General features: G+C 42.3%; 1 protein-coding gene across 1 annotated transcript in view; it reads right to left on the bottom strand.

The window, feature by feature from the left end:
* LOC311229460 (spondin-1-like) overlaps positions 1–15530 on the bottom strand; it is a gene marked incomplete at its 3' end in the record, with an annotated part of 239998 nt that overhangs the window by 141180 nt on the left and 83288 nt on the right. Inside the window, 1 exon segment of the mRNA XM_084315541.1 lies at positions 5691–5764. Within this exon segment, the coding sequence (XP_084171667.1) occupies positions 5691–5764 (74 nt within the window).

Below are 15530 nucleotides of genomic sequence, written 5' to 3'. Positions count from 1 at the left end.
AACTTAGAAATGAAATTGCATAAGTCTATGAATCGAGATCGCGATTTTTTTTCGATTAATTGCCCAGCCCTAATCTGTAAACAAAGACCGAAAATAAACTATTCATCATCATCACATAAAATAGACATGATAAAATAGACATGTTAAAAGCCCTGAGATAAATGCAATACAATGTTACAGTAGCTACGAATTAAAGGCACTGGGTCCTATATACACTACTATACAATATACAGTTTTACTCTATATCCCTATGCTAATGCTATACTTGCTATTACTAACTATACTATACAAGAACCACAACAGTGCTTTCCTTAAACGTACCTTTTCCCCCCGTCCTTTAAAGTGTCCTTTTCTTGTGTTTAAAGTGACCGTTTGGTGTGAGCGAGTGCAGAATGTGTGTTGTGTGTGTGTGTATGTGTGTGCTCATGTGTACTTGTGTGTGGAGAGATCAGTTTTTTGTATTTTTTATTAATATCTCAATGAATGTGCACAGTAACTTTGGGCAGTTCAGCAAGAAGCATTGCGGGAGAGCCAATTAGAGAGCCACTTGTCTCATCGACTCGCAGTCAGTCAGTTGGTGAGACAAGTGGCTCTCAGTGCCAAGTGGCTTAACGAGGCACTGGCCACACCTGGGGGGCGCCTCATTAAAGAGGAGGTGTCCCAGGTGTGCCCTACTGGCGCTGGATTACTTTTAAGCTTTTGGTTTTAGTTTGTGGGTTGAACTGGTCAAGTACTTTTAACCCTCATGTTGTATTAGGAATTGGCACCACTGACCGTTCTAACTTAGTCCTGACCACTAAAAAGAAAGGAGTATCACTCAATATAGTTAATACTATACATCCTAACTAACATTATATGCATTCATAACCATATAATCCCATTGTAATTAGATTTTATGGCCCCAGAGACACATCATGTCCCTTATTTTTAAGATGAAAATGAGGCTGTTCAATCATAATATACTAAATGTGAAACCCATAGATAATAATGTTTTTTGACTATAATAGAACAATATTAGTATATAACTTCTGAAAAAAAGTTTAGTATATTTATTATTATTTTATTTATTTATATTTAGTATTTTTATAGTATAGTTTTACCTTGCCGGGTCAAGAATGACCCTAACACCGCAGTCGTACCTTTTTTTTTCAGCAGATACCTCAAAATGGTGAAACATAGTTTTGCTGTGCTTATATATGTGTTGTGGAGGATATCATAAAGCCTTGTTCTAATCAAATCAACTACATGGTAGTTATTACATATTATAACCTTAAAACGGGTCGCTGGAGACCCTACCACCACATAAGGGTTAAGCCTTGTCATGTAACCTCTCTGTTATTACAAGTGTATATTTCTGTATATTTCTGGCCCGCACCTCTCCAGTCGTCTCATGGTATTTCTCTCTGCTATGAAACAACAGATGACCAACAGTAAAAGCCATGGTCAGCTTCTGAGGTTCAACCCAAAACAACATTTGATAACTTCCGCAGTTTCACGTCAACTCCAGCTGTAAGGGAGGGGCGGAGCCCGATACCCCCACCCACCCTATGACAGCTCTTCAGCCCTGTGTTCTACACCCTATGACAGCTCTTCAGCCCTGTGTTCTACACCCTGTGACAGCTCTTCAGCCCTGTGTTCTACACCCTGTGACAGCTCTTCAGCCCTGTGTTCTACACCCTGTGACAGCTCTTCAGCCCTGTGTTCTACACCCTGTGACAGCTCTTCAGCCCTGTGTTCTACACCCTGTGACAGCTCTTCAGCCCTGCGTTCTACACCCTATGACAGTTCTTCAGCCCTGTGTTCTACACCCTATGACAGCTCTTCAGCCCTGCGTTCTACACCCTATGACAGCTCTTCAGCCCTGTGTTCTACACCCTATGACAGCTCTACAGCCCTGTGTTCTACACCCTGTGACAACTCTTCAGCCCTGTGTTCTACACCCTGTGACAGCTCTTCAGCCCTGCGTTCTACACCCTATGACAGTTCTTCAGCCCTGTGTTCTACACCCTATGACAGCTCTTCAGCCCTGCGTTCTACACCCTATGACAGCTCTTCAGCCCTGTGTTCTACACCCTATGACAGCTCTACAGCCCTGTGTTCTACACCCTGTGACAGCTCTACAGCCCTGTGTTCTACACCCTATGACAGCTCTTCAGCCCTGCGTTCTACACCCTATGACAGCTCTTCAGCCCTGTGTTCTACACCCTATGACAGCTCTTCAGCCCTGTGTTCTACACCCACCCTGTGACAGCTCTTCAGCCCTGTGTTCTACACCCACCCTGTGACAGCTCTTCAGCCCTGTGTTCTACACCCACCCTGTGACAGCTCTTCAGCCCTGTGTTCTACACCCTATGACAGCTCTTCAGCCCTGTGTTCTACACCCTGTGACAGCTCTTCAGCCCTGTGTTCTACACCCTATGACAGTTCTTCAGCCCTGTGTTCTACACCCTGTGACAGCTCTTCAGCCCTGTGTTCTACACCCACCCTGTGACAGCTCTTCAGCCCTGTGTTCTACACCCTATGACAGCTCTTCAGCCCTGTGTTCTACACCCTGTGACAGCTCTTCAGCCCTGTGTTCTACACCCTGTGACAGCTCTTCAGCCCTGTGTTCTACACCCACCCTATGACAGCTCTTCAGCCCTGTGTTCTACACCCTGTGACAGCTCTTCAGCCCTGTGTTCTACACCCTATGACAGCTCTTCAGCCCTGTGTTCTACACCCTATGACAGCTCTTCAGCTCTGTGTTCTACACCCTATGACAGCTCTTCAGCTCTGTGTTCTACACCCACCCTGTGACAGCTCTTCAGCCCTGTGTTCTACACCCTATGACAGCTCTTCAGCCCTGTGTTCTACACCCTATGACAGCTCTTCAGCCCTGTGTTCTACACCCTATGACAGCTCTTCAGCCCTGTGTTCTACACCCTATGACAGCTCTTCAGCCCTGTGTTCTACACCCTATGACAGCTCTTCAGCCCTGTGTTCTACACCCACCCTGTGACAGCTCTTCAGCCCTGTGTTCTACACCCTGTGACAGCTCTTCAGCCCTGTGTTCTACACCCTATGACAGCTCTTCAGCCCTGTGTTCTACACCCCTATGACAACTCCTCGCGAGTCACGCTGCTGTTTCTATGTGCAATGAAAACTCTGCGAGCAACGGGTCTAACACGCTTTACATCCTCGCCATTCCTGTATGCCCACGTTGCGGTAAAAACCTTAACCTTAACTAACATTACTTAACCTTATTACTTAACATGACAATTACTTAACCTTAACAATTACTTAACCTTAACTAACTGCTAACGCTAACTAAAGTAAGCTAAGAGCTCCTATAGTGAGGAAGAGAGAGAGAGTGAGAGTGAGAGTGAGAGTGAGAGAGATAGAGATAGTGAGAGTGAGGAAGAGACACAGAGAGAGATACAAAGAAAGGTACAGAGAGATACAGAGACAGACATACAGAGAGTAAGGGAGAAAAGAGAGACAGGGGTAGAGAGAGAGAGAGAGAGAGAGAGAGAGAGAGAGAGAGAGAGAGAGAGAGAGTGGGGAGGCGAGCCCTCTCTCCCTCTCTCTCTGTATGTTAAATGATTTGAAGTAGTGTTATACAAAACAAACTGGATAGTTGATTCACTTCATTAGCAAAAATATAGTAAAATCATTAAGTCTGCTATAAGCTATTCTCCCTCTCTCGTGTGTTGTTTGTGTGTGTGTGTATACATTGCTATAGGCTACTCTTTTTAACATGGATTAGGCTAATTAGCTTTAACAATCCTTATTCCTAAGCCTATTTTATTCAAAAGGAATATATTATATATATAAAAGATACATTTCAATCGTATATATCCCGTGCTGGCACAAGCATTACCATAGTGTGGAGTGGAGAGATAACACACAATGCATATAATAATAATTCATGGAGATATACTAAAAAGCTATTTAAAAATGTTGGCCGATAAAGAATCTCTCTGGCTGGTCGTTTACATTTTTTTTTATCTAAAGCTAAAAAGAAAATGCTGTTCCCTGTTTTTCAGCATTTAGCTACAGGCATGGATACATTGTATGTAATGATAAACAATGTCATAGTAACGGGTGGGTGTTATATTATTTCAAGATAATAAAGTAGCTATAGATAAAAAGCAGTAATGGCATGTAGGTTACTCACCCTACTCATGTACAGTAAGTATCCTCACTACATAGCATTTATAGACATACATAAACGTCATGGCTCATCTCCTACTCTGGGTATTCAGTAGGTGGTGTCAAAGAGGCAACTACCCATGTGACCTGAGGATACTAGTAAAATAATTCAATATTGAATTGTTGTATTTTGTTGACTTTTTTTTCTTCTTTACTTTAGTCAATTGTTGACTAATCTATAACATAATCGACAAATTGATAACAAAATAATTGTTATTTGCAGCCCTAGTTATTTTACAGAAACAAGTCCAGCTTCCATATAGTTTGCAGAAAAAATATTGTTGAATGGAATGGAATTTTTTCTGTAAATTTTGGATTATGGTTAAGTAATTGATAGAAATGCTGCCCCTTCCACTCTTTTACGCCATAGACTTGTGGCTAGATCCACAAAGAATGGATTGCACGGAGCAAGTTGCACCCTTAATTACAATTCATTATGAATTGAAAATGGGGGACCCTGATGTAAACAAGACGGAAGTCTTTCTCTGGTCTGCATCCCCTTAACAATTGTATGTATTGAGCCGTACTGTATTGTACCCATTCTGCAATCTGTTAATAAAACTTTCATTCAATCAATCAATCTGCATGGCTGGCAAGGGTAATGATAACCGAATAGCGTGGCAGTCAAAGTGTTAAGGCCATTGATGGAAAATTGCCACCATATATCACAATGATGCTAGATTGGAATTATGGACTTTATCTGACCCGCTCAAATGATTGGCCGACACTTAAGGTCCCACGAGTTCAGTCTGAACCTGGGAGGTCTGCCTTTTGTTTTAATGAACCAGCTTCTTGGAACCATCTTCATCTCACACTAAAAATCTATAACCCACTATCTTATGGAACATTTCAAAACAAATCAATCAATGGGAGGGATGATGAAGAGGAGCGTGATGAAGAGGCAGGTGATGAAGAGGATGACGAGGCAGGTGATGAAGAGGATGAATAGGCAGGTGATGAAGAGGATGAAGAGGCAGGTGATGAAGATGATGAAGAGGCAGGTGATGAAGATGATGAAGAGGATGAAGAGGCAGGTGATGAAGAGGATGAAGAGGCAGGTGATGAAGAGGATGAAGAGGCAGGTGATGAAGAGGCAGGTGATGAAGAGGCAGGTGATGAAGAGGCAGCTGATGAAGAGGCAGGTGATGAAGAGGCAGGTGATGAAGAGGCAGATGATGAAGAGGCAGGTGATGAAGGTGATGAAGAGGTAGGCGATAAAGAGGCAGATGATGAAGAGGCAGGTGATGAAGATGTGAAGAGGCAGGTGATGAAGAGGCAGATGATGAAGGTAGGATGAAGAGGCAGGTGATGAAGAGGCAGATGATGAAGGGAGGATGAAGAGGCAGGTGATGAAGAGGCAGATGATGAAGATGCAGGTGATGAAGAGATGATGAAGAGGCAGGTGATGAAGAGGCAGGTGATGAAGAGGCAGGTGATGAAGGTAGGATGAAGAGGCAGGTGATGAAGAGGCAGGTGATGAAGAGGCAGGTGTCCTTTACCTCTCTCACAGAGACGAATGGTGAGAGAACCCTCGTCCTGGAAGTAGATTATCCTCTTTTGGACAATGCTGGCCCTGGGAGAGAGGGAGAGAGACAGAGAGAGAGAGAGAGAGAGAGAGAGAGAGAGAGAGAGAGAGAGAGAGAGAGAGAGAGAGAGAGAGAGAGAACATTAGAAGGTAAAATGCTTTATTTTCCCTTTCCAGTACAAGAGCGATGTTTTTCATTTTGTTTTGTTTTCCCCAGAAGGGAAGGGGTTCCTGCAGGTGTCATGAAGGACATGGAGTAGTATATATACTGTATATACAGTATATACATCTTCTCTCAGACACTACACTGTGTTACCTGAGCCTCATACAGCACTACATCACATTCACATTGCTGTGTGATGAGTACTATGACAGGACAATCACTGCCTTAGGGGGAGAGAGAGAGAGAGAGAGAGAGAGAGAGAGAGAGAGAGAGAGAGAGAGAGAGAGAGAGAGAGAGAGAGAGATATTGGGTAGCAGGTTAGAGGAACACTTCAGCCAGAAAGTATCACTAGTATACCAATTACCCTGTGATGCGTTGAATTTATGAAAAAATATATATTTTCTCGCATGCCTGATTTGACATACTTGGTAGCCATACTCGAATTGAAGTTAATGGAGGTTGATGAGTTTTTGCGGTCTCGACTTCAAGTGGGTTCAAGTCGTTGCTAGGCAACTGGGCAATGCGTCTTGAAACCATCGAGACTGAGATTTTCCACTTAAAACGTTAGCAGTGCACAAATGATACCACAACAGTATGGATATGGAAAACAAGTTCCATTTGAGGGCAACTCTTCAGAAATGTTTTCTTTAGCAAGAATTGTTATCGTTGTATTTGCGAAGAAATTAGACCTGGATTATACTGCACGAGTTGTGAGGGAGTTTGTAAATGGATTGTGTTGATGGTTTTGCTGTTGTTAAACTTAATCTCCGTTAACTTCAATTCATCAAGTATGACTACCGTTTTTTTTTTATTCTACATTCACCATGGAGGCATTCGAGGAAAAAAAAAGTCTTCATGAATTCAAGGCATCAGGGGGAGTAATTGATATACAAATTATAATTGTTGGGTGAAGTGTTCCTTTAAGGATGCAAGGTGTTATGTATTGGACACAGTATAATCAGTCATCTGTAACAACCAGGCAGAGACAAAGACTATTTGTATTATCATTGTTAACAGATGACAGCCTGTACAGCACAGGACGTTTGGGGGGGGGGGGGCACTTCAAAAAGGAAATAACAACAATTAAAAAAAAAAAATCTATAAAAAAGCCTATAACAATATTGTCGTTCATCAAAAATGTGATTATTTTGAATGGCTGATGTCCTATTTCGTACTGTTGTAGGCCTAGGAATAGCATAGCTACCAGGGACAACAATGCTAATGCTACAACCAGTAAAAGCACAAAAACCCATCCACATTTGATGCCAGGTGTCATGACATGTATGAAAATGAGGGGGGGTTTAGAGCTAAACGCGGTAGACATTGCAATCGCGTGGATATGTTTGACGTAACGTTAGCTTGTTAGCTTGGTTGCTAACATCTGCTTCTAGTCCCCAGAACAGCAATGACAATGACTTCTGGTTTTCTTTTGAATGTGGTTTGGTCTCTATCATTCAAAACGAGTAAAATACATCTCTTACATTCATCTCCTGGCATTGGCTAACATTCTAGATCCTCTTTTATGTATCATTGTGTCCGGAAACATGGGCCATATACGCACTAAAATGCTTGCATTAGTAATAGTATGTTTAACACATTCAGCGCCGGAGCTATATGGCGAATATAGGTCTAGATGGCCACCCCTTTAATCAATGGGAGGACGGGGAGATTTGCGAGTGCTTAAAATATATCTTAAATTATGGCTATGGGTCTAATACACCCGTCGCTTATCAATGAGTTGCTTGCAGTCAACATGTACAAAACGGATTGTTTTTTCATCAGTACATTTCCGTTTTATACCATTTTGAATACAAGTATAGTTTTGGTGATTTCTAGTAATTCCAGAGAAAGACGCAATAATTGCCCTTTAGTGGAATACACAAAACACGTTGTCATATTTTTCGGCTGATTTATGAATTGTTTTCAAATAAACGCTAGATTATCGATAGTATATGTGTCCTCATGCACGATACAGAAGCGGGCTGAAAAATCGCTTATCCGTGCCTTGGTCGGCGCCAACGGCACACACACACACACACAGACACGTTGTGATCGCTGTGAAAGAAACATCTGATTAACCCAAGATTGGTAACATAGAGTCCTTACCTCACATCTGATGTCCTGCAAAAAGATTAATCCAATACCTGATCGCCATTCCAAATATTGATCGCGTTTATTGATCCAACGTTATATATCCAAAACACATAATCCACGCTGCTCCCAGTCCCCCCAGTCAACGTGGTACAACGATACTGCATGCCCAAGAAGCAAAACAGTAAGTAACAGTAAGAAGCATTTTGTATGAAAGTATTCTGTACTTCTGTATGACAACTATTAAAGAACTTGAACTTGAAAACCTGGACCGGACTTTTTTTTTTATGCACAGTCCCAGCCAATCCAATCCAATGATGTGCAATACCATCCGGGAGACGATAGGCGGCGGTATTTGCCCTTTTGCGAGCTCATTCCCAACGATAACATCAGGTTGGATGGATGGAAATGAATGGATATCGCTAATAAAAGAAATAACGATTAAAACCCGACTATACTCGTGATTGGCGCTCAAACGTCGGCGAGTTAACCCGACTATACTCGGGTCTGGCATCCAATGTGTTAAAGGAGGGATCGGGGAGCAGTCGTTGAGGTGGAATAAGGACAATGTTACATTTCTAGGGAAATATGTAGTACAGGTATTTAATTTAATAATAAGAAAGCTACATATTGAATGTAGTCAAACTACCACCAAAGGTAGGCGTTACATTGGGCATATACTGAAGAGCGGGCAAACTCTAAATAGCAAAGAGTAGCTATTATCTGTGACAACAGGGTTCTGTGAATCTATGAAAATTACCATTTTACCATCATTTGGTGTTTTTCTCTGACTGAGAAAATAGACATAGATATGTTGTCTCTGAATAGCACTTTTTTGTTTTGTTTTTCCTCTGAGTGAGAGACACTTTAAAGCGGTCATATTATATGTACAACATTTTCACAGTCTCTGCATGGTGCTCTTTATAGAACTGGGATATGAAACCGAATTATACCAATTCTAGAAAGAGAGAGAGGAAGGATAGGGGACATTAAGTTACAGGCATGCATTATATTGGGCAAATACATATTTTTCACATATTCTGAATGGTGCCGTATACTTTGCAGCATAACTCTGCCTGCTTGAATATGAAATTAAGTACCAATGATTTATATGGGTGCTGTTATTGTCATATTTCATTGTATTTAACTGCATTATGTGATTATGCATGTAGCTATGCAGGTCTCCAGTGTGGAAGGGAATGTATCTTCTTTATTTTCAAAGATGTTCTCATCAATATACAGTATTTTGAATTTAATGTGAATTTAGTTGTGGTGACACATTTAAATGCATATGCTGTCGTTACAAACAATAGCACCAGTGATCTGCTCCATGCTTCCAGATGGTCCGATATGGAAGAACATGGGCATGATTCCACGTCAAGTATGTTTTGGTCGACTGGACGTACATTAAAGGAGGGAGTGGAAATTATGGCAGATGCCAGCAGAAAATAGCTCCCAGGAGATGTAGCATGAAACAGTGCCAATATTCTTTTTTTGATTTTTCTTTTCCTTATCTTATCTTTATTTTATGTTTTGTTTTGATATGCCTGTAATCTCGACAGCATTGTAAATGAGAGAAACCTCACTGCCTTTCTTGAGAATGGTTTGAAGGTTTGAAATAAAATTAAATAAAATTAAATTAAATTAAATTAAATTAAATAAAAAATACGTATATGTATATCAATCAATCAATCAATCAAATGTATTTATATAGCACGTTTAAACATGACGCTTGTCAACCAAAGTGCTGGAAAGACCAGATGACGTTTGATAGTATTTACTGAGGATTGCCAGATAATGTTCATATTTAAACATAAAAAAACTATAATACATAATAAATGTATACATGATCACGCAACATAAAAAAAGGGTTGTAGGAACGGTTTGGGAGAGGGAGGTAGGTAGGGGTTTTAGATTGTGTGTTGTGAAGTTTAGACTTCAGAGAGAGAGAGAGAGAGAGAGTAAGGTACTGAAAACAGGTACCGTTGGGTACCGGTATTGATTCCCAGGTTAAAATAAACATTTCCAGACTCGGTGTCCCGAGCAGACCCACCGTGTAGGCCAGATGCAAGCCGCATTTTACAATAAACCTCCGTTGGGCTGCCTTAAAAAAATATATATATATTATAATCGCAATCGCAATATCTGTCAGAAAAATCACAATTAGATATGTTCCCCAAAATCTTGCAGCCCTAGACTCAACCCAAGCTGCTCTCTTGTTCTCAGTTAGAACAGTAAGGGCTGTCCCCAACTAAGGATGTGGATGGTCGACTATGATTGGCCAAAATTTGCCGTTAGTCGACTATTGGTCGACAAAAAAAAATAATAATAAGTATAATATTTTTAAATATATATATATATATATATATATATATATATATATATATATGTTTTTTTTTTTTTTTTTTTTTTTACATTTTGTATCATTCCATTTGGGCTGTGGGGGGTGCTTAATGTCTGAAGGAGTCGACTGAAGGCTTCTTGTCCTCTGCAAAAGCATGCAATTGGTCCACTGATGGATACATCTAGATATTTGTCTAGTCTAGTATGTTCATTAGATGGGTGAAATCCTCTTTCAGTGCCTCTGTGCCTGTTTTCGTAGGCAGTTAGCCTCTGGTATGCGTGCCATTAGCGTTAGCCACGCTTCTAGGCCTCTTTTCTTTTGGAAAGAATGATTACATTTTTTTTTTCAAAAACAATTATAGTTTAAATTTTTTATTACAGTATATATTCGACTAAGAGGTTGGCCAGTCGACTACGGCTCCTTTCGACAGATTAGTCGACTAATCGACTAATAGGGGTCAGGCCTAAGTTAAAATATGGCTTGAGGGGGCACTGGTTTCAGCACACAGACTGGAGCTTGTTTGCCACCCAGTCCCACACAGACATTGACTCCTACACCTCCTGAATCTTGGAATACATCAACTTAGCCACAAGCTAAGGAATTCGCTAAGCCTCGCTAAGCCACTTCGACAACCCGACCCCCGCTGCATATGGCAGAGCATCCAAACCATTACCGACTATAGACCCACCAACAACTCAAAACCACCTCCATCGTGCCGGTGCCGAAAGACTCCTCTGCAGTGAGCCTTGATGACTTCCGCCCTGTAGCACTCACCACCATCATCATGAAGTGCTTCGAGAGGCTGGTCCTGGCTCATCTCAAATCTGGCCTTTCACCCTCACTGGATGTCCATATTTTGCAGGTATATATCTTCTGTGAGGACACACCAGTATGAGTTCCTCATTTTGTACCCCAGTCTGACAGTGTCATGCCCCTCCAGGCTTCCCACCCTCTTTAACCATTGGTTCTCCCACTCTATCCCGACCAAGCTACTCTCCCTATCTTCCTCCCTCTCTGATTACAGGATGGGGTGCAGGTGTGTGTCATCCGGAGGAGCAGCTGAGTGACATCTACCAGCTGATTACCAACCCTATTTAGACCTGGCCCAGATGTCATGAGGCTGCCAGATCGTAGCTCCTTATTTCCAGTCAGTCCGTATTCTCGTGCCGTGTTCTCTTTATCAGTCCGTGTTCTATTGTGCTTCTAACGTTCTTGTCCTCCTTTTGCTCACAGTTCCTGCCTGGCTCCACTCCCTGTTCCCCCGTCTTGGATTCCTGTGAATGACCTCTGCCTGCCTGACCATTCTCTCTGTGAACATCCCTGGACTGTATGAGAACCCTCTCCTGGCTACAACCTCCCCGCTCGTCTGAATACCCCGTACCCGCTCACTCCCTGGACTGTCTGGTGACTGGATTCTGTTACTCTTCTTTTCTCATTAAATACACCCGACATTTGGGTTATACTCTGATTCCACATCGTCTCTGCTTGTTTGTGTCTGCACCTGTGTTCTGGCTCAGTGAAACCGTTACACCGAGGACCGTGCAAATGTTATTCTTAGATGGTCTCGGATGGTAGCTCTTATACCTCGTTCCCTCTTTGGATCACAATTTGACAATCATCCCACTACGGTCACTCTCAATAAGATGTTTCTCCATCGACCCAGATAAATGAGAGTTCATGATTCGGTTCTTTAGTTATCTCAAGAACCTGCAACAAGGGGTCTTCAAGCAGCCGTGACGCTGATTTGTCTGGCTTGTTTTTCCCTCATCAAAGCTTTCACTGCAGGGAGTCCTGCCTCTAACAGGCCGGTGAGGTTGTGTGTAGTAGACCTCACCCCCAGAAGGGATTTCACTCCAGTTATGTAGAGAGCTTCCACAGACTGTAAGGGAACATTTAACCAAGCCTCACACCCATACAACATAGCAGCCTGAAAAACCTTTAGCTTGACACAAAAAGGGGCATCATAGTCGGTGGATAAGAAGATGCTGGATTATGTTAAGTGCTTTGCCTTCTCTTCTACACGTAGGGCACGTGAGGCTCGGGGCATTTCCATCAGCGGTGAAGATTGCTACAAGATATGTATAACTGTGACAATGCCTCATTATGAATCAGCCTGGCTGAATAGGCAGCCTTCATCAGACCCACTCTGTGCACTGTACACACTGCGTATATTATTATACTGTATCTGTATCCATACGTGCCCTTATTAGTATACCACTGGCTAGTAGTATAGCTTACTACCATAGTGTATTTATACTTGTAACACTCAAGTTTCAAGTTTCAAGTTTCTTTAATAGTTGTCATACAGAAGTACAGAATACTTTTATACAAAATGCTTCTTACTGTTGCGCTCCAGAGACTGTGCAAGACAAGATAAGTATGAAATAAAATAACATAGTAAAATTAGAGTAAAAAAAATGAGGTCACAGTGTTCAGTTTAGACATATGTACAATGTTCGATGCACTGTACATAATAATATTACATACATAAGATGACCATATTTCCTCTTCGTTATATATATGCTATACTCATTTTTTAAACTGTATGTTGTTATTGCACTTTACTGTTACCTTGCACACTGGTTAGATGCCAATTTATTTGAATTGTGTTTGCTGTACGATGAGAATACATTTGAATCTAATCTAAGCCTCTCCAGCTTCTCTTTCGGGAAAAGAACATTTACTCTCTGATGATGGGACTTCTTCTCATCAGAAGAAGGAGCAAGGCTATGCTGTAAGAGCAGTGGTAAGATCCAATTGTCACACAGCCCACCAGATGGGTAGATGACCCCTGTCACTGAGGACACCAGAAGTCCGTTCAGTCCTTCTGCCCAGCACACTCTTCTAGAATACTGATGGAGGTTGTGCGTGCGTGTGTGCGTGTGCTGATGGACAGAAGGGTGGAAAGAGGAGGGGATGAAGGCATTGAGAGAGATGGAGGTAGAGAAATACAGAGAGGACAGATAAACAGGAAGGCACGTCAACACCCTGAAAGGACTACACGCTGCTCCTTTCTCTGTCACTCTGCCCCTCTATTATTTTCCTGTCACCCTCTCTCTCTCTCTCTCTCTCTCTCTCTCTCTCTCTCTCTCTCTCTCTCTCTCTCTCTCTCTCTCTCTCTCTCTCTCTCTCCCCTCCCCTCCCCTCCCCTCCCCTCCTACCTCCCTCCCTCCACCTCCCTCCTTCCCTCTGAGTTCCAGGGGCAAACATTTCCAAGCAGTGAGACACTTTTCAGTACTTTCTGCAGATCAAGGATCAGATTGAGCTGAGCTCATCACACCTAACACAGGCACAGGGTGACCCCAGGGGTGTAACACACACGTGCAGACACGCACACACAAACCCACATACACAAATGCACACATTTAGAATTTTTATTTATGTCCACATAAAGACAATGTTTAAAGGACACAAATATTATCAGTGCACTTGTACATTGTGGGTTATTCTGATACATTCGTGCCCAAATTGACAATGGCAACCAAAGTTAAACATCCACATGGATGATGAACCTGACAATCAACACACAGCTCATGGGTACAGATAGCAGCATCTTCTCCAAATTGCACGGCTGCCAATAATTGCTGACACTGAGCAATATCTTGCTAATTGTTTGGCTCTTCTCTTCGGAAGACCGGCCAACTGAAGGCCTCTAACACCCAACTTATGAACATGACCCAGGCTTCCAAATATGAAGACTAAAAGTTTACAGTTGTAGCCGAGTTGTGATATAGTATGCTCTAACAGTTGATACTTTAACATTTTGGTTGTAAAGGCTTCCTCTAGACCAGACCTGGGCATTGTACGGCCCGCGGGATGATTCTGACCGGCCTGCGAAAGATGACATGATAATAAAAAAATAAATAATTTTTTTTTATTTTAATTTTTTTCATGTCAACGTTCACACGCACAATATACGCTTACCTAGGATTTGACTTGATTCAACAACAAAGCAGTCAGGGCAAGCCAAAAACGGTCGAAAGTGTGGTTATTTGAAGTTTGGATTTCTTTTTTCACAACTGAGGTACTGTAGGTAGATTACATTTTTTGAGACTAAAGTACAGAAAAAAGGTACCGTTGGGTACCGGTATCGATTCACAGGTACCGGTACCGTATCGGTTCAAATGTGAACGGTACCCATCCCCATGGCCGCCTAGTTATAGTTGAAAGTGGGGGTGCAATTTTTTTTTTATTATTATATTTAAAAAAAAAAAAAAAAAAACTTTTTTTTTGACAGGCAAGGGGTGGTTTTTGAAAGCTAACCTCACCTTTTAATTGCCAAATAATAACATACACTCTTACCAGGGGTCAAAACAATGCCATTTACTGCTTTTTATATAGAAATAAAATGTATATTATGCATAATTGAGTTTGGAATTTTGGCCCGGCCCTCCAACATATTTTCAGTTGCTCATTCGGCCCCCCGGGAAAAATAATTGCCCACCCCTGCTCTAGACTGTAGTCAAACGTGCAGCCAACTTCTAGGATGAGGACCTCTCTGTTATTCTCATTAACAACAACATCGGGGGTGTTTGCTGAAATATCAGAGAACAGTGAATTGTCCCTACACAGATTGAACATATAGGCTTCACACTGGTGTGCTTATACAGCTTATATGTTGCAGGTGACCCGAGTGTGGAACTGACACTGTCTGCAATCAGATCCACGATCCTATCATGCCTACAAATGTAGAGCCCTTTGTATGCATGACAGCCATTGAGTATGTGAGACATGGTTTCTGTTGTCTGTTCGTGACCATGGTGTATGCAGTGTGGGCTATGGCTGCCAGGGAACCAGATGGAAAGGTTGAGCTTCTATGGTAAAACCTGTAGCCTAGCTTTTAAAGTGAAAATGATGATGCTCTCATCAATAGCAAAACAATTTAAAACTGCGTGCAAGACAGAGTGGTCAGCGGCAGGGAGACAGGCAAGCTTCCCTTGCAGTTTAAGCTCAGTCCAGTGTTGACGTTGGCGTTGTTGTTGTTGTGCCGACATGAGATGGCCACGGGCATTGGTAAGTGGCAGTTCATGCCACGTTCCACAGACGTCAATGGTGGCCTTCACGGAGATGGTAGGGTCAGAGATGATCTCCTCAGAAACACTAACAGTGTCTGAGTCCGGCCCCACCCACTCCAGGGCCACGTTGGACCAGCCGCATAGGTCATTCATGTCTGGCCACTCAGACCACACCCCAAATCCGGGGGAGCGGATGTCCAG

Source organism: Notolepis coatsorum, assembly GCF_963971535.1.
Source record: "Notolepis coatsorum genome assembly, chromosome: 6".
NCBI classification, from domain to species: Eukaryota; Metazoa; Chordata; class Actinopteri; order Aulopiformes; family Paralepididae; genus Notolepis; species Notolepis coatsorum.
This window is presented reverse-complemented; position numbering and strand designations above follow the sequence as displayed.